A 21,021-nucleotide genomic window follows, 5' to 3' on the forward strand; every position below is an offset into this window, starting at 1 on the left:
TCGGCCCGAATCAGTTTTCTAAAGTGTTTTTGAAAAATCACATACCCTGCCTTTAAGAGAGCCGATTAATTCAATTCAATTCAATTCAAGTTTATTTGTATAACGCTTTTCACGATACAAATCATTGCAAAGCAACTTTACAGAAAATTAAGTTTTTACAATATTTAGTAGTAGCTTATCAGTGGTGACTGTCAGTTCATGTACATATGGCAGAAATGTACGGAATAATCAATTAAAGACGTAATCAAACAGACGATGAACACTATTAACAGCAATTATTATGTTCATAAAAATAGTTTTACTATTTTTAATATGCACAGTTGACTGTGTGAGAACTATTTGCAAAAATGAGTTTCCATCCTATTTTTCTGCAGATTTTGGGATATCGCCAGTGTTATTCTAGTATTATTTATATATTATTATTATAGTATTTATTAATATTTTGAATTGGCTTTTATATTTTTCAGCATTCGTTTCAGTTTTAGTAATTTTATGTGCTTTTGATAGTTTTATTACCTTTTTTTTTTTTTTTTTTTTTTTTTTTTTTATTTTGTTTCCAAGGAAACAATTCTAATTTTATTTTAATTTTTTTTTTTTTTTTTTTTTTTTTTTGTACCACGTCCTAACAAAGAACACAACAGTGACTGATCACAACAGAAATCTGCTGGTGGAAACTATTCGCTCTATTACTGAGATTCTTATCTGGGGTGATCAGAATGACAGCTCTGTCTTTGAGTGAGTTTCACCTTCAATTTTGACAGTATTTCCACATGTTAGATTTGCAATAAAATGACAGCGTAGGCCTATCTGAAAATGCTAAACCATGTTTTTAATGACCAAAAACATCATTCTCTCTCCGTAGCTTCTTTTTGGAGAAGAACATGTTTGCATTTTTCCTCAACATACTACGGCAGAAATCCGGACGGTATGTGTGTGTCCAGCTTCTGCAAACGCTCAACATCCTTTTCGAGAACATCAGTCATGAGACTTCTCTCTGTGAGTAAACCCCTGGATAAAGTTCAAATTTGATGTTTTTAAATTTTATGTTTATGTCCTGAACATAAAATATGTTGTTATTTTCCTTTTCTAGATTATTTGCTGTCCAATAATCACGTTAATTCTATCATTGTACATAAATTTGACTTCTCTGATGAGGAAATTATGGCCTACTATATCTCCTTTTTGAAAACGTTGTCTCTGAAACTCAACAACCACACAGTGCACTTCTTCTACAACGAGGTAAGGTGCATTTACTGGGGCAACTGTCATTTTATCAAATGACGGGTTTATAGACTGAAAGCAGAAGGGGGCTTTTATTTGTGGGCTCAGATGCATTCTGTGTGTAACAGACCATAGCGCACTTCCAGGAAGAGCTAACAGCCCACTGTGACTTGTAAAACCATGTTTCCTGTGTTTTCATGCAACTTGAGCAGTTATTTTCTTTCACTTTGGACAAATGCAGTCCAGCTGTAAATTTACAACTGTTTTATGTGGATTGGAAGGTGACGGAAATGTTTGGGGGCTCCTTTGTATAGGGGGAAGTTATTGGTGTACTGTAAATGGTTGTGTTTAACCGTCATGTGTTCTTTATTCTGTGGCACCTTTGATGCTGTTAATCATTGGTGTCAGGAATAGAGAGGGCCTGCATGGAAGGATTTGCTCTATGAGAGATCTGATGCTGCACTGATTGACGTTGTCTTAATGTAAAATGTAAACCAGTGCATATTAAGACAAGCCTTTTACAGAAATATACTAAAACTATAGTTTAATCTGTTAAAGACTTATGAAGCTTATGACATCAGCTTTTCCCTTTAGAATAAATGAGTTTTATAGACACAGTAACAAATGAAATGTTGGGAGTGACAACAGCATTGTTTGAGGAGTCACATGAACTCTGTTGAACTCATTATGGTTGTTACAGTGATAACCATAGCAACATTTTGGCATCTTGTGGTAAACAAAAAACATTTTGGGGTTTAACTAGTATTCCTGACCAAATTAATATTAGCAAATGTAGACATATAATTAGTTAAAGAATGATCTGAATCTTCTATCACAACATAAATAATTTTATATCACCGAATGAAGGAGTGAAATGCATGAAAGTCTGGCATCAGTATTAAAATAGCCACACCTTATGTAACACTTTGGTTAAAAACAGTAAACATTATAAAATAATATTTAAATATTATTCACAAAATGAGAACGAAAACATGGCTAAAATATGTTAATTTCTCAAATAGTTTTTTGTGCTTTTAAACCTGACATATGACTGCAGGATTGTGGGGAGGAAATGCCTCCAGTCAGTTGCGACCACATTAAACGAGCTTTTGACTCATTGTTCCACCTCACTGGTTAATCACTTAATAGGTGGTAATCTGCAAAGGCTAAATCCGTATTTTCTGCTGGTTACCTCAAGCTCAAAAGCAGATGTGGACACAATAGTCTTCTCAGTTCACACGGCAGAATCTTCTTCTGACATGAAAAGATCTACAGTATAGGAAGAGATTTATATGATGAGCAAATTAAATTGGTGGGAAATTAACGTTTTAGTGACAGGTAAGTTAGAAAAGCATTAGTGAGAGTGGTTTATTGCTTGAGCAGATGTTACTGTTAGAGAACAGGTAAGTTCTGGCTCGTGCTTTCAGTTTTGGTTGAATGGAAGTAGAGACGTTATAGATAATGCAGGGATACCTTGCATTGAATCTTAAGTTGATTTTCATGTCAGTTTGCCAGGCCCACCTTTTAGCTGTACATGTTCACTTGATTAAATATAATTACCAACGAAACGGTTGCCTTAAGTCCAGATAACAATGCCATACCTCAGCTGCAGTGGAAATGACATCAAACATTTTTATGGTGGTTTAAAGGTGATCTGTGTAATGTTTTCAATATTAAAATATTATACTGTAATATATATAATATTTCAATATTATATAGTATTTTTTATTTTAATTCAATTCAATTCAAGTTTATTTGTATAACGCTTTTCACGATACAAATCATTGCAAAGCAACTTTACAGAAAATTAAGTTTTTACAATATTTAGTAGTAGCTTATCAGTGGTGACTGTCAGTTCATGTACATATGGCAGAAATGTACGGAATAATCAATTAAAGACGTAATCAAACAGACGATGAACACTATTAACAGCAATTATTATGTTCATAAAAATAGTTTTACTATTTTTAATATGCACAGTTGACTGTGTGAGAACTATTTGCAAAAATGAGTTTCCATCCTATTTTTCTGCAGATTTTGGGATATCGCCAGTGTTATTCTAGTATTATTTATATATTATTATTATAGTATTTATTAATATTTTGAATTGGCTTTTATATTTTTCAGCATTCGTTTCAGTTTTAGTAATTTTATGTGCTTTTGATAGTTTTATTACCTTTTTTTTTTTTTTTTTTACTTTTATTTTAGTTAGTTGCCAAGGCAACAGTTCTAATTTTCATTTAAATGTTCTTGTTTTTTTTTTTTTATAGTTAACAGTAACAAAACTGGATATTGCAAAAAAAATGCTGGATGGAAACACCAAGATGCAAATAGAAATTTTATAATGCACATAAATAAATCCTATTTGCGTTTATTTATTCATTGGTTGAAGACGTGAACATTAACTACAATTGAAACATGTTTACTTGATAATGAATTCATAAATGAGTGCCTCAAGTCATGTGGTTGAATAATGTGGCCTGGAAATACTGCTTTTCTTGATTGAGATTTTTAATTTAAATAAAAGCATCTTGACCTACCCAACCAGTGGAAGCTGTTTGGGTCTATTTGTCTGGGAAATCTGTCTGATACACTAGCTGTGCAGAAATTACACACTTCACCTTTAAGTGTCCATCTCCAACCTCGTTGCTTCCCATCACCCGACTCACTACCTAAAATTCGAATCGCTTCTCATTCCCACTGACACTCGGAGTAATGTACGTGTGTGTTGTGTATTTCTTATTGATGGACTTACAGTCAGCCACCTGCATCCCCCAGTACACAGGAGGCCATCCAGGGCATGTTGTCCATGGCTAACCTGCAGTCATCAGACTCTTGTCTGCAAACGTCCTGGAGCAATAGCCAAGCAAAGAACAACTCGCACAGCAGCACAGCCAGCAAGAAGTCGAGCAGCGTAGCCGGAGCAACGGCAAGCAACAGCAAGCGACCGGCCAAACGCTTGCCCAAGAAGACGCAAAAGAGCAGCAGCGTGGACAGTTTGGACATGTTCGATGATGACCAGGACCACCTGGATGCTTGCTTTAAGGATTCTGATTACGGTAAGTTCTTCAAACGGATTCTTTTATGTGCTTAAAGCGGTAGTTCGCGCAAAATTGACTTTCTTTCTTCTGAGGAACGCAAAAGATATGTCGAAAAATGTCTCAGTGTTTTTGTCATCCATACAATTAAGTGGTGTAATGTTGTTTGGACCCCAACATTTAGAAGAAATGAAGTCATGCAGGTTTGGAATGACATGAGGGTGAGTAAATGATGACATTTTCATTTTTGGCTGAACTATCCCTTTAAGAACCTATTTGGAGAACAGATCGCAATTCTCTCGTACCTTCATCTTGGATAGCTTGTTTGCACTATTATCAAGACCAATTAGTTCCTCTGAGACAATTTGTCAAGGATGTTTCATGATGACTTGGAATTGCCCAGGTGCCCTTAGAGCAAAGCCAAACAGTGTAAATCTGCTCTATCAACGTTCTGATTAGAGTTTGATTTTGACTTAAGGGTTCTCATTCATGGCAAAGTGACAGGCGTGTTTACTCTCGGCTAGAACTTTTCAATCCCTCCTTTCTGAGTGGTCTCTTTTATAGCTTTTGTGAACCCCTTCCAAGAACAGCAAGACCATTAGTAGCCTGTTAATAATCCATTAGCATGAGTTTTAAACTGTTGTTTTAAATGCTTTTTGATCTGATACCCTAATTAGTCATTACTAGCACGCACATTCCCGTTTGGACTCACACTAAGAGAGAGTTTTATCAAACACACGAGCATTCCTCCTTTCTGTAAACATTTTTTTTCTTTGTCTTGATAATTTAATTGTTGGAAATTGCGTGTTCCTGAGTAGTTGAGTTCAAAGAAGCTAGGTGCATGCAGGCCGAGGTAAGGCAAGGAACAGCTGCCGTGCATCTGTGTCACGCTAACATCCTGTCCAATGAGAAAATACTTAGCACCAGGGACGCGGGAAGTAGGGGTGCTGAGGGGGCTGCAGCACCCCCTGTTTTCACATGGTTGCAAATGCAACGCCAAGTTTGTTCATTTAAATGTATTCAGTTTTAGCATTTAATAATTTATTTGTAATGATCTCTGAAATGTAAATTGTAAGTGGGCTATAATAAACCCATGTTTATCTTTATAAACATGATTAATTTAACTTGTGATGTTTTCTATATGGGATGATTAGCCCAATCCTCATGAACACGTGACGCTGGCGCGTGGTATTTCCAAAATAGGCTTCCAAACAACACCAGCCCCAGCACGAGTACCGATGTAAGTGAAACAGCGCCCCCCCTCCCTTTTCACCCAACACGGACACACACAGCACCCCCAACCGAAAACATCTTCCCGCGCCCCTGCTTAGCACTGTAGTTTATGGAGTGCAAAAACAGGGTGGTTTCTCATGTACAAGCTATGTGTTTAAAATTAATGTTTTTCGACATTGCACATTTACATTGCTTTCTTTAGCGACTTTAAACCATACATATGTCGTTCCAAAATGAGAAGACATTCCAAAAGGAATGAAAATGGTGGCATCTGTAGAATTGGCTAATTTTTGCTTTTTGTAATCATGCATTTTAATTTATTTTTGTTTGTTTATAAAGATAATATTGTTAAATTATTGTATACAATTTATTCATGTGTTGTTGTTATTATGACTATTTAGAATTTATTACTCTTAATTTTACCATGAATATTTCTTAGATGCTGATATGGTGTTAAATGATATTTATGCCCCCCCGCTCCAGTTTATCCGTCTCTGGAATCTGAGGAGGACAGCCCCATTTTCAAATCAAGATCCAAGAAAAGGAAAAATACAGATGACACTCCATATAGTCCAACAGGTAGTGCAAAGTCTACAGTTTCAGGTGGGAATCTGACTATAAAAATGTAATCACATGGGATTATATTCATACTGTTGCAGCACGAGTTGGGCCCACTGTACCACGACAGGAGAGACCAGCTCGGGAGGGGGCACGTGTGGCGTCCATAGAGACAGGATTGGCAGCTGCAGCAGCTAAATTGTCTCATCAGGTTAAAGCTTTATGTTCTTCAGTTCATTTAGTGCAACTGAAATGTTTATATATCAACAATAACTGATATTTGTCAGGGCATTTAATCTGTCAGTATAGAGATTGTCTGCATTTATTTTAACTGTACCCATGAATTAACAGAAAATATAGGCAAAAAGGGCTGTTAAAACATTTCTATTTCTATTTTTAAATGCAAATTAATTAAAGTCCGTGTAAAGTCAATTCAGAGAATTGTTTAAAAACACATAATAAATGTTAGAAATGTATTGCTGAAAGTGCGTTACAAAGACTGTTAACTATGCAGTACTGAATTGTGGAGTTAGACCGTTACTACAGCCTACAGTTTGCTAGCTAGCTATGCCTTCATCACGTAAATGCATATTACCAAACATGTATGGCTGTGTAAATCCAAATAAGCTGCTAGAGGGAGCATCCATTCAAGTTGTAGTGGTATTCAGCACCAGGTTCAGCGCCAATTTTTCCCCAATCATACAGCCATAGTAAATACAAAGTTAAACAATTAATTTAATTACAATTTTGTGGATGTTGCATTTGCAGTCATTGCGTTGCACCATGCCATTCATTTACAGTGGGGTCCAAATTCCTGAGACCACATCGTGAACAGATAGTTGTATGATTTTGAAAGATTAGATTAGGATTTTGATGTAAAATGAATAAATATTTAACATCCTGGACAATTTAAGGTCACAACTTTGTAGCACTGACCATGGAGAACTCCTTTGAGCACAAGATGGTTTTTGGATCATTTTCAAATCATGCTGGAGAACATGATCATCAGGTTTTACACATACTTGTGGAGTTCATGCAGCTCGAGTGTCATTTAAAGTAAAAGAGATGAATACCAAGAAATTCTGAATCCTTTCTAATAGCTCCCATTTTTATAGGAAACATCTGTAAGACTGATTTAGCTAACTAGTTCTTGCTACAGGAGGAGCAGAAGATCAAGAAGAAGAAAAAGAGTACCAAAAAGAAGCCCGTGGCTGTAGAGGAGCCTCAGAAACTCTCTCATGACAGCAGCTCTCCAGAACCCACCCCGGACTCTGAGACCAACCAGGGCGACCATGAGTACAGCACTGGAACGAGCAAGACCGCCGGCAGCTCGCAACCCATGGCCCCCGGAGTCTTCCTCAGCCAGAGACGGCCTTCATCATCATCGTCATCTCAGAACACCTTGTCTGTCCCGCCAGCAAAAGTCGAACGTGGGAACTCAACGGACTCCAAAGGTGATTTTGGCCAAAACATACGGATCTTCTGTGATGAGTATTAATTCATGTTTAAAGGTTTGTTTATGTTGCACTGGCCAATATGAGAGTTGCGATTTCTGGATATTTAATAATTTATTGACACAGCTGTGGCTTAATAATGTATTGCTGTGATCATAGAGTTGCAATGTTGTTGTTGCATATGCTAACCATTTTGCTTTGTCTCGCCCACAGCCAAGCGGCTAAAGAAAGGAATGGCAACGGCCAAACAGAGACTTGGGAAAATCTTAAAGATTCATCGTAACGGCAAGCTCCTGCTGTAACGTGGGCAATGGGCGACTCAGACTTTCTCCTGATGTTTATGGACCCTAGGACTGATCCCTCCCTCCCTCCCTCGATGAGCTGGGATGAGAGCATAAGGACTGAAACAGACGGGAACGTGAACAGGATCCCACAAGTTTTCAATTTCTAAGAAGAACATAGCTCAGATAGGTTTTTGCCTCTTCTTTTACTTTATAATTTTCAGATATTAAAAATGTACAAAATACCTGCTATTAATATTTTGTAAGAAGAATTTGTCTTGTTTTACTACGGCTATCAGTTTATCAGGGGTTGCTAATATATTCTAAGATACAGTACATAGCAGTCATTCCAAGATAAAGAAAGTATCCCTTGCATGTATTCCAGTTGCATGCATTGTTTTGAGGGGAAAGGGTTGGTGGTAGGTTGCAAACAAGAAATTCATTACTGCTTTTTGGATGTGGCTTATCATTGTCTTTTTTTATTTTTTAACAAGTATACTGAAGACATGACGAATTTCACAACTGGCGGGTGATTTTAAACTCCCTCATTTGGAATCTACTTTCCTTAATTCTTAAGAAAAATAGCTTTTTTATACGCATTACCTACATGGGACAGCTGAAAAAGTACTTTTCTGTTTGCTAAGCACTATCACAGATAATATTTATTGACCTAATATAATTGTACATGCCATAGGTAGTTTGAAGCCAGAAGGCACTTACAAAACTTCAGTGAAGCACAAATATGAACTCATATTTTTAGTAATTAACAGCTATTATAAAATGACAGCTTTTTTATTTTATTTCCTTTTTTTTTTTTCCTACAAATACAGGAGGAATTTGTTTGTTTTTTTATGGGGGAAAACTGTCAGCGTATATTTTGACAAATCATTAAACATGCATATCGATAACAAACCACATTTTCACTAAATTTTCCCCCTGTTGGTCTAGCAAATCAGTGTATCACATGAAAAAAAAGGCATACTAAACTTGTGCTGAATTGTTAGCACATCTTTTAAAATGTTATTTATATATTGTTGTTGTTTTTAATTTAGACATTGATACTACAATCAGTTTTATATCATACTGTTTTTTATAGTTTGACAATGTAGCTCTTATTTCGGTTCTATTTTATGATACAAAACACTCGCCAAAAATAATGAAACACTACATGAATGGGATCTCTAGCACTGATGATAAGCCTCATCCATGACATTTCACTACATGGGGATACTTTCTCTCTTCTGTTTGTTTCACAGGCAGCACCAATTACCCTAGAATGAAATATGCATTTGCTTCACAGTACAGTATGTAGAATGTAGCCTGTATATAGCTTTTTAAATGACTACTTTTTGTATCCTTTTTTCCTTAATACTTCATTATACATTTTTACTAGTTTTTGCTAATTACAGACAAAAATATATATAAAGATATAGAAATAATCATTACCTTTTAAAATTTTTGTTAGATACACAATAGCTGAACTTTTTTAACCATTGTTTTGTTTTCATTTCATTCTGTTACATTAGAAAAAAGGTGTTGCCTGGAGAACAAAATAAACAGTGTAACATTTATTCTCATATGGCCTTACATGCAGAAAACCATGTGTATTATTATTCATTTATGATAGGGGAGAAAAAAAAACAAAAAAAAATGTTTCTACGACCAGCCTGACATTTGAGCTAAAATACCCCTGATGGATTTTAAAGTTATTTTACTAGCACCTTGTGAAGTGTTTTCTGTGTCAGTGATGTAATTTATTAATGTTTGTAGCCTTTTATACTTGTATAATTCTTAAGAGGTTTTGTTTTAAATATTTTATCAGTCTGTGAGCCCCTTAGGACACTTCTATCATTAACATTGGGCGGTAGTTCCTTTTTTTTTGTCTTGGCAAAACCACGTCTTTATTGTTTTCATCAAATCAAGTGCAACTGCTCATCAATATGAAATGTTACATTATTATTATTAAGCAGCTTTTTTAAAGATCCATACCATCATGCCATGAGTTTTATTTTGGTAATAGAGTATGTACATTCTTAACCAGGTTTACTGTGCTCTTTAATTGCAGTGTTTTAGTTACCAATGTAAATCTTGTATCCATTTTTCCGAATCGAAACACTCAGAATCTTTGTCAATGGAACTATTTCAGGTTTTTATTTGTACAAAATGTGTGTTGCTTGGTTGTGGTTTATTTTTATATGTTCAAACAATTAAATGCATCCACTGTTTCATGGCAGTGAATGATACTTTTGTAGTAGTGCACTCTGTTTTTCTGACTCGCAAAGAAACATTTTGTCATGCGTTTCCACAGATGTCTTTCTTTCTTGCTGTTTATATTTTAACTTTTGTATTAGGCTTTATTGTCCCATGCATAATTTGTTTTTCTAAATGCAGTGAGTCGCTCATTATGTATTTAAGTCTGTTCCCAAGCCATAACGGCACACAAAAGTCAGTTTTGGTAACATGTTCTTCCACCATTCATGTGGAATGGCAGGGTTACACACGTTCTCTGGAACATGCTGTGATAATTACTTTTAAATGGGCTCATGCTACTGTACCATTCAGGTCTGATGCCCTGGAGAAACTCTCAACTCGCACACAATCCCCCCATTTAGAACCACATTGTCCACTGGGAGCCAAGCTGCACTTTTTGCTTTTGTTCATTAATACACAGCTAAAGCCAAAACAGCAGTGAGTCCAGCCCGCGGCTCCGGCCAAATCATTAACATGAACCAAGCCAAGGTCAACACTGTTAATACTCCAGTCGTATAGTTCAAATATACTATTATTTGAAACACGGTTCATATGTATAAGAGGATGTGCGTAGAATAATATTGCTCTCCTGATATCTTTAGCTCTATGTGTAAATTGCCTTTCTCTGTTTTTCCTTTATTTCCTAGTGGCTTCCAATTGTTCTCATTTTAACATCTTTTGCTCTCTTCTTGCTCCGGTTTACGAGGATTGGAGGTGAACACGCAGAGAGCCACCAGGTGGAGATAGACATCCCAGAAAATAGGTCTGTTGCTTCTCAGCGGAAAGGGTTGACAGGTACATCTGCTCAATTTATGACAGTTAGGATTTTTACAGATCAAAATAAAAGTAATTTCTGTGAGTTTATGCTCTAGAATGTGCAGTACGATAATTGCTGCATAAACAAAAAGAAGGTTTGTCATTGATGGGGTTTTTGAGCTCATTTGGAGAGGAAATACAGAAAAATGTTAACCTAGTTCAAAAACAATTGTCCATAAGCAAACAATTACTGTACAAATGTGGCCTCAACCAATTTCACGTTTTTTCATGTTTACTTTTTCCTTTATTTCTTTCCTTTGGTCTTCAACGTTACACTCAATCCCAAATAAATCTTAACGGCATGACATACATTTCAAATAATTTAGGATAAAACCATATTTGAGTAGGTATTTGTTATTGTTGGAGTATGTGGCAGGGTTCCACTCGCAACATGAAAATGCCGATTTTTGTCATCGACATCTGCCACGTATCACACACAGTGCAGAAAACGCCACAGCTCACGGTAAACCAAACCCCCCAGCAAAGTAGCACCCATGTCCCCCCTAAGTACTTTGTAGCATATTAATGATGTTTATCTCTTGAGAGGAATTGCAGAAGAGGCCCGTATATCAGGCCTAACTTGTTCCTGCCACCAGTTTGTTTGTCTGTGCACAGCAGTGTTTAGCAAACATTGTTTTAGCAGTTAGTTAACATCAGAAAAAGCAGTGCCATTTCAAAAAGATTTAGTATGACTGATTTGGAAGAAGACTGGTGGTTAAGCTCTTTAATTAAATATATCATTCAAAAAATTATTTCATAGAGAACATTAACAAAGAACTCTAACATCTTCATTCATGGGTTCTGTGGACAGATATCCTTTAATGCTGTTTAAGCCAATTAATAAATAAACTGTGATTTATCTACCATGTATTTTAATTAAATCTTACATTAAAAGTCAAAATTTTGAACACACCTACTTGTTAATTATTGTTTATGTATGTATGTATTTATTTATTTTATTACTACTACTACTGTACACATTTTAGAATAGTATTAAATTCATTAAAGATTACAGATTTTTTTTTTCTTCAGTATCTGGTCCAACTTGAAAAAAAAAAAAAAAAAGTAAAAATTTACTTCTAAATAAATTCACATTTATATTTTAATTATTTCTTTAATTTTTTTTTTACAAAACTAACTTAAATTATTTAAGCATACGATAAGCCTTTAGAAAACCTTTTAAGATCATAGAAAACATGAATTAAACATGAAGTGTGTTCAAATGTTTGGCTGGTAGTATTTTCCAAATGTACTGTTAAATAGATTTGCAAAAATGAATAAGACAGTACTTACATTTAAAATATATTCTTCATCCACCGAGACATCTGTCTGGTGTCCTCAGAGTGTGTGTTATTGTTCAGCTTGTGGACGGCAGATGGCTAAAGCAATGCAGGACATTCCCCTCGCTAAAAAATCCCAGAGAAAAAAACACCCGAACAGGCATGTTGGCTACGTTGAGAAAAAAGAAAAAAATCATTCATCGGCACTTTGTCAGTTTGCAGTGGATATGGATGATTTGTGTTTAATATTTTAATGGTTCTGATGAAACGGTACAGGTAATCAAATAATTATTTGATGTTATTTTATTTATATGATATTTTATGCTTATTTAGGACAAGATCTACAAACCTATTCTTTTTGTCCTTTTATTTTATGGAGCATTTTCCCTTTAGGCCTATACCTGTTTTACAGCACTGTCACTGGGCTTAAAATCATTTCTGGGTCCATTAGGAATTAATTATAGGTGCCTTTAAGAAGGGCAAGTGGTTTCATAATTGCAGTGTCAGGGGAGTCCAGGTGGGATCTGCTGAGTGTCATATTTGAGCTTATCTCATGGTGATCATATGCGGTGTAGCGGTCACAGATGTGAACGGACTGCCCGCCTCTCACTGTGATTTCAGTAAAAGCCCTGTGGTCTTATTAACAAGCCCCCAGTGGTTCAGTGAAACGTGCCATGCAGAAGATGCTTTAATTGCATTGGAATGTTTGAGTAAGTCATGTCTTTGTGTGGATTATTGGTGGTCTTCAGCCTCACTGTAGGGTCTTTTTAAGTTACATTCCTCATTGTTCCAGAAGATTGTGCAGAGGGGAGCAAGATCCCAGTGATGCCCCTGAAGAAATCTTTTAGCGACTTTCTGTTTTATGTTTGTTTGTCTATGAGGATAGTACAGTATATGCCAGTAAGATTTTTTTTTTTTAAAGAGATTAATACTTATATTCAACAAGGATGCATTAAATTGATCAAAAGTGACAGTAAAGACATTTATTATTTTTCAAAAGATTTTAATTTCGAATAAATACAGTCTTGTTCTTTCTCATTTTTTATTCATCAAAGAATCCTCAAAAACTGTATCACTGTTTCCATATTAAGCCAACTGTTTTCAAGGTTGTTAATAATAAGACATGTTTCTTGAGCAGCAAATCAGCATATTAGAATGATTTCTGAAGGATCCTGTAACATTAAAGACTGGAGTAATGATGCTGAAAATTCAGCTTTACCATCACAGGAATAAGTTACATTTTTAAATATTTTACAATATTTAATTTAAACTGTAATATATTTCACAATATTACTGTTTAATAATGCAACCTTCGTAAAAATAAGATACTGTTTATATATATATATATATATATATATATATTAATATGGGGGGGGGGGGCTATAGTTCACCCTAAAATGACCATTTATTCACCCTCAACTGTTTGGTTACCCAATGCATGTTTTATAGGTCAGGGTTAAATTGCAACAGTTGTATGCAATATGTTACAGGTATACCCTGCTCTTGAAGACCCCTGCTGTACAATAACCACTAATGACACAGATGGGTTAAAACTAAATGAGCTGACATACTGAGATGTTTTGAAGCTGCTTGACTAGCTATGAGGTCATAAGTGTGGGTACTAGAACTGATTAAATAAGTGGGTCTCACAGAGTGGAATATTCCACCTGCAAAAGATACTTGGAAAAAAAAAAGTTGAAAATGTTGCAGACTTTGCGCCAGAACTTGAATGGGCATATCTATGCCTCCATTAGCCAAAAAGCTTTTGCCATCAGGTCTTTAAACTCTCCGTGACCCCCATTCACATGAGCGGCTGTGAAGTGTTTCACACTGTAGTGTGATCAAATCCTTGTGACGTGAATAAACATCTATAATCGCAACCTTTCAGTTTGGCATAAACAGAGAAGCCCAGCGCCAGATGCAACAAATTTAGGGTTGAGGCTCACAAATGCAAACATCTGGTCTTTTACCATACATATGAAACCAGCCATTTTCTATGTAAGCAACCCCAATGACCATAAGGAAACACTTGGGCTGTAACTTAAGAGTAGAGTCAGTGTCCCCAAATAACAACGGTTTGACCCGCAAGTTAATTAAAAAAAACTAGTATTTAGTGGATCGTACATTTCCACTTATCAAAAAAGTCTGTAGTATCATATTTATATTTTTAACGCAATGATACTTCACCGTCTGTCCCCAGATCTAATAATACATATATTCTGCTTATCATTTTTGATATCATAATCATACATGAAATTAAAACCGTAATCCCATTCTGCCTCGCAAAAATCGGAAAGAAAAAAACCCCGTTGTGCAAGGATTGTGTTCAGCTGGCGCTGGGAGTTTCCCAAATACAATTACTCTGTTTACATGCAATAGTACAAGACGGAAATTGCTTTTGAAAGTGTTTTCCAAGGACACGGTTTTGTAAGAGTCATATGCACAAAATTATTTAGATGAAACTGAGCACCACTCCATGCATTGGCAAGTAAGAAGGGCCGTTTTCAGCCGACCTTTAGCAAATGCTCACTTAATCCAGCTGAAGAGAGAGGCTTCTATGACAGCCCTCATTGTCAGAAGCCACAAAGGCTGAGCACCCTCCTTAACTCTGAAGTGCAAGACTTCTTTGAGCGCAAGGCAAATAAACAAACGTGTCCAAAAGACTCTATAATCTTCCATAATATTTGACATTCCCTGTACCACCTACTGTATACCAACTATAGGCCTTTAAACAGAACGAATATGAATCGTCATTGTACCACACACACCGATGGTGGTCAACTGTCTTTCATTATGCATTATTTTGGTGATGCCGATTCAAATGCACTTTAAAATTGGCCCCGCTCTCCACAAAGTTGGTTTATTATTTAGCAGACAGACGCTAGACTCTCTCAGGCCAGATGTGTGTAGCAGATATCTAAATCATTAGGGCTCTCTTTCTGCCATGTGCCACCCCTTGGTTCTCTGCCCTCTGAACCCTGAAGGTCAAACGGCTGTGAGCTCTGTGACCCCCAGCATTTCCTTCCAATATTAACAGGCTTGTTATGTCGTCAAACGGGCCTGATATAGACCATGGCCTCATTTGGAAAAAGCCCAATCAGTGCAAACAGTTCCAGAGTTCAGCGCTTCGGCCTCAGAATGGCCGAGGCTTTCAAGTGTCCAATTGAGAGGCATAATGATAACACAGAGAGGAAGTGTGGGGCATTTTGGGGAGAAATTATGTGGTCACATGCCCGCCGGCTGTAATGCCTCAGTTAAATTCAGCTAAGTTGAACTTTTAGGCTATGGGAGAATGAATCGAGTTCGTTTGTGTTACAGAAATGAATGTGGCGCAGTCGTATTAAAGCTTTTCCAGCCTGATGGGAGGCAGACCACTACAACTGACAGGGATTATTCTTCGCTCAATTTTGGTCAGTTTAAAGTGGAGCGTTTAAAAGGGAGCATTTCAGCCACAAGTATGCGGCATATCTAAATAATTATCAGAGCACTGACAGGCGTTCTGTTTCAGATGAGTTTTGAAGTTCTTACAAGGAGACAGGCATCTGTTTTTGGAAGTATTTGATTCTGTCTGAGAGATCTGATATTTATTTATCAGTGGTAATTCACTTCAATTACATAAATGCTGGATGACAACAACAACAACAAAAAAGCCTCAAAAGTTATTAATATAAAGTAGAAACAACCAAGGTCTGTGTGTGCTTTCAGTTGCATATCTGATTCTGCAGCTAATAGTGAACCCTTGCCCAGGTCAGATCTCATTTAAACCAAAAGGGTGTATGGCAAAAATCACCCATGTCACATTCTCCACCTTGGAGCACGCAGCAGACGCAAGGTGCTCATTCTCCAACCTCTCTTGCCTGACCTTTGGCTTTCTGGAGTGTAAATAATTGTTGAGTTTTTTCTTTAAACAAAATTGGAGAGCTTGCGGAAACGGTGGCTGGTTTAGCCTCTTGCGTCTGGCTCGGGTGCTTTCACATCGTCACACAAAGCCAACATTATCACACCTCTCGTTCTTTACAGATTTGGTTCAGGATAAATACTCAATAGAGTCAATAGAGACTTAAAACGAATTTGAACTTTTTGATTTGACAGATTTAAGAGAACATTTCTACTTGATGTTTAAGAAGTCATCATAATTTTTATTTAAATATGTATGTGCAGAAATAAATGAATGAAACGACACAAACACTGAAGGTGCTTTTTAAAGGGCTGATTCTGTGGTGAGAATCAATCTCTAACATGTCTTCAGTCCAATATAATGTGATTCAGCCATAATTACAAATAAACAATACACTGTTAAAATATACGCTTGTTAAAATAAGCTGATACTGGGATATGGCATCTAAATTTGAATAAAATGAAAGTAAAATTATATATATATATATATATATATATATATGGATTATATATCAAATCAAATATAATATCAAATTATTATTTGATTTGTGATCATGTTTATGGATGTTAAATGTCTGGTTTCATTTGAATAAGAAGGTTATCTTGTTTAATATGATGTATAATATCTCTTCCAATAACAAGAGTTTATTAGAATATGTTTTATGTATTCTGCATTTGTTTCCAGCTGCATTTGATGTTTTGAATTAAAATGTGCCCTATATGCCTATTCTGAATTAAAACGTTAAAAATAAAATGGTAGTTGTGGTAATGGGGGATGGAACAATTATTTTGAACAAAGAAATTTGATTACCACAATAACTTCATGTTGTGCATGCATGCACAACTCTTTCCATTAGTGTTACAACCCAATCTTGTAATGAGGTAGATTGTAACAACAGCATTCTTGTACTTTACATTTACATAGTTTAGAGATTCATGTTATTTCTAAACGACTAATTTGAATAAGATAAATATGGAATTATTATAGGCTAGCTTATGAAAATCTGAAACACAAAACGTAAGAAAACATTTAAACCCAAGTAACAATTTGTCTTGTCATTTTATTAAATCGTCTTGAGGGAAATCCCTATTTAAAAATATGAAATACGATGTAGTTGGCATTTATTTTATTTTGTTTATTTATTTATTTTTAAGTAAAGTATTTAACTCTGGTAAACTGGACAAAAATCCATTCTGTTTTGCAGGGTAAATATCATTTCAACACTTACCCCGGATCATCAGTGACAGGCTGCACTTGACACGGCTCATTCCGCCCACACGCGCTCTATCTGCCGCTTTAATCAGGAAAACATCCGCGGGCGTTTGTGCTGCGGAAATGGACCGTGACTTCTGATGGCGGGAAGATGGATACGGGCGCATCGTCACCAATTGATGCTATCGCGCCCAGCGTGACGGGCTGAGCCGCTAATTACCTTCTGCGGTGATCAAACACTGGATGACAACAACACCTGCAGGAACACCGCGGATCATCTGCCCTCTAGTGCCCAGTAAACATGCTGCTGTTACCGCAATTCTGTGGCGGCCAATACGCGCTCACAAACTGCGCTCTGAACATTACAGGCGACCCCGGGGCTAGTTGTCACTTTTTTCTCCTGTAAATATTTCCCATTCCCAAGGTAGGTTTATTTTTTTAGTAGTTTATGTATAGACACATTCCTTAGAGTCTTGCCTGCAAAAAAACTATTCAACGTTTCCACCATCGGAAAAAGGATGATTTCTTCATTAAAGGGACACTGTAGGCTACTGTAGAATTTGCTTTTAAAATACTGAACTTTTCAGCAAATCTTTATGAAACAGCAAAAATGTAAAAGGTAACACGAAAAAAAAAAGTACCAGTTGTTTTGGTCAACATAAGTGATAACTTGTATTATAAAATTATACCTTCTATCTTAACTTATAAAGACATTTAGGCTACGTTTATAGAATCCTGAGAGTTTTAACTTTTTGTAAAAATATGCATTAAATAAATACTTGATATATTTGATTAAATATAGTATTTAATCAATTATATATCCTGATGAATGTTTTTTTTTTTCTTCCTATGTGTAGACTTTTATGTCTAACAAAATATATATATATATATAAAAAAAGTAAATATTTGGGAAAATGCTTGCAAAATTAGATCCATCGCATTGGATTACTGGGATTTAATAAAATCCAAACAGAATGCAGAATTAGGAGTCTTGAAAGTCTGTGTTTGCAGTAATTCACAGTAATTACACTCCATCATTTCATTTGTTAAACTCATGGAGTCCTTAGGAAATGCCATCTGCTTTGCCAAGCGTGCATGAAGCACAATTTTGGGGTCTATGAATAAATAAACACTTCCCCAACAGTGGACAATAATAATTCATGCGTTTTTGTCTTTGAGCAGGGCATAGATGACTCAAGGAATTCATATGCAATGCATTCCCCCGAATTAAATCTATAAATAGACGGCAGCAATCACACAAAATAAATGAACTGTCAAAGCAAAACTATTTACAAGCAGAGCAGAATCCCTGCAATTAAAAGCAAATTTGTTGCATGTTTGAGTAAGTGGTAGCAGATAGGACACAGAAGCAGCCGGCTGTGACAGACAGATTCGGAGTGCTCTTTCAGCTATTTTCGCGTGGTCATGGCTCTTAGGAACATCGGCAGAGAACAAAACAGCCACTCCACTCGAATTCCTTGCCATTTTACACCAGAGAGTGAGTTGACAGACATCTGCAGGGGCCATTATGCCGGACAATTATGATGTCAGGGACCATTTGCTATAGACGAGTCACTTTCAAAATATACTTTATTCCATACATTATGGAAATGCTATGACACTGGAAATATCAAATGTCTCATTATAAGTGAAATGTAAATAGTTTCGAAATGAATTGGATGAAATATAATATATAAGTATCATAATTTTGTTAATGGACATTTACCTTTGTCTTATTCTGACCCTTTACCATAAGACCTATTTAAGCTGCAAAAAAAGTCTCTACATTTATAAACATTCCTAAATTGAGATACATTTACTTGAGAATCCAAATGACATAAGATTTTAAGCCTTCTGAAAAAATGTGTAACAATTGAGTTTATGCTTAAAACAAGAAAAAAATATCTTTATTAGAGTAAAAATAATCTTGTTTTTCTTAGCCCACTGGCAAATATTTGTTCTTGTTTTAAGCATAAACTCATTTCATTTTGATATTTTTTTTCTTTCAGAAAAAAAAATTAATTTTGCTTCTCAAGTAAATATATCTTGATTTAAAATTTATTATTATATATATATATATATATATATATTAAAATATATTTGTTTGTAGCATTTGTACTTAGTATAAATAGCTTACGGAGTAACACTAAGCTATTCAAATTGTATTTATTAACATTTTTACATTTAAATGATGTTTAAATCATTATATACTGTATATAAACTTTATGTAAAGCTTAGTGTGCATTTTTATACTAATATTTAATAATTTCTCCTGTTCTAATGTAATATGCGTAGTGAAATATAAGTGTGGCATTTGAATTTAATTTTTTTATATTGTGCATTTTTATTTATGTATGTATGTTTGTGTGTTTGATATGGCAAAAAAGACAAAAATACTAAGAAATTGTTTTTTGCAGTGTCTTTCAATATCTTCTGATAAAATGCTTAAATGTGTTTTAATAAATTCAGAAATCTAAAAATTAGTGATCAATGAACAAAGTGAAATTTCCTTAAAAATAAGCAACAGGTATCTGCCTATCTTTCTATCTCTCACGCCACCTCTTCTGCTTCTCTCTTCCTCTGGGTGACCCAGTGGGACAATTAGGCAATGACAGATAAGGATTGAATTGCTAGAAGCAAAACCTTTAAAATAAACAAACCATTAGGCTGTGTTCTGAGGGGAACTAGTGCTGCAAGACGCCTGAGTGATTCTAATTCAGGTGAATTGCAGACAAATTTCACAGGCAACTTGCAGCTGTGATAATAGCAACCAGTCTAGAGCCTGCACAGTGTCCAGACTAGAACCCAGTACCTTTGTACACTCACACAGCCCAGTGTTCTGGTTCATAACACAACACCTCGCAGAGCACACGAGCTTTAGTGTGCATGTATACGTGTTTGTGTATGCGAGGGGTGTCAGGAAGACAAAGAGGGAAAAACTAGTGCCATGTTTTTCTACCTGGGAAGTGTGTTTATGTTCTTTTTCTCTGGTTTCAAAGTGTGTGTTCCAGACTGTAGAGGAAACAATAATTAAAGTGCTTTGATTGAATAGTGTTTTTCCTGCATCTGGCACAAACCATTTAAGTTTTAGCTTTTGCTGTGACAACAGGCATGCTGGTCTTTTTGAATGCCCAATGATGTGTCAAACTATTTGATTTTAAGTTGTGCATTTATGACCAAACACTATAGATATCTCTGGTGTCTAAGGGGCAGTTGTGGCCTAATGGTTAGAGCGTCAGACTTGTAACCCATTGGTCGTGGGTTTGAGTCTTGGTACCGGCAGGGAGGTGAGATCCTTGAGCACGGCACTGAATGCCCAACTGCTCCCTGGGTGCCACAGCAACAATGGCTGCCCACTGCTACAGGTGTGTGTCCACTACTCACTGCTGTGTGCGTGCACTTGGATGGGATAAATGCGGAGCAATTCATGTCACGTCACTTTCAATAAGGTTTAGCTTATGCTTCTACTCATTCATATGAAAAATCATCAGACTGGCTCAGGTTTCAGCAAAGTTTCTCATTTAGACAATGTCTGTTAGCTTTAAAGGGTTAGTTCACCCAAAAATGAAAATTAGCCTGTGTTTTACTCACCCTCGAAGCATCCTAGGTGCATATGACTTTCTTCTTTCAGACGAATCCAGTCGGAGTTACATAAAAAATTGTCCTGGCTATTCTAAGCTCTATCATTGCAGTCAGCGGGTGTTGCAGTTGAACAGTCCACAAGTCGTCAAATAAAGCGCACGCATCCATAATAAAACGTGCCTCACATGGCTCCGGGGG

The 21,021-nt window shown here is 36.0% G+C and overlaps 1 protein-coding gene and 1 long non-coding RNA gene across 2 annotated transcripts in view; both read left to right on the forward strand.

The window, feature by feature from the left end:
• The window catches only part of phf2 (PHD finger protein 2), a 33,049-nt gene extending 22,939 nt beyond the window's left edge, over positions 1–10,110 (forward strand). Inside the window, exons 17-21 of the mRNA XM_016564683.1 lie at positions 3,979–4,280; positions 5,976–6,071; positions 6,152–6,261; positions 7,210–7,504; positions 7,718–10,110. Of these exons, the coding sequence (XP_016420169.1) occupies positions 3,979–4,280; positions 5,976–6,071; positions 6,152–6,261; positions 7,210–7,504; positions 7,718–7,806 (892 nt within the window). The 3' untranslated portion in view covers positions 7,807–10,110. The remainder of the gene's footprint in view (positions 1–3,978; positions 4,281–5,975; positions 6,072–6,151; positions 6,262–7,209; positions 7,505–7,717) is intronic.
• Positions 622–2,168, forward strand: LOC107749428 (uncharacterized). Its single transcript, XR_001641031.1, has 3 exons — positions 622–735; positions 863–996; positions 1,091–2,168. It is a non-coding gene; the product is annotated as an uncharacterized LOC107749428 (long non-coding RNA).
• Positions 10,111–21,021: the final 10,911 nt, after the last annotated feature.

This window comes from Sinocyclocheilus rhinocerous, unplaced genomic scaffold (assembly GCF_001515625.1).
Source record: "Sinocyclocheilus rhinocerous isolate Xijiao unplaced genomic scaffold, SAMN03320098_v1.1 scaffold889, whole genome shotgun sequence".
In the NCBI taxonomy this organism is placed as follows: Eukaryota; Metazoa; Chordata; class Actinopteri; order Cypriniformes; family Cyprinidae; genus Sinocyclocheilus; species Sinocyclocheilus rhinocerous.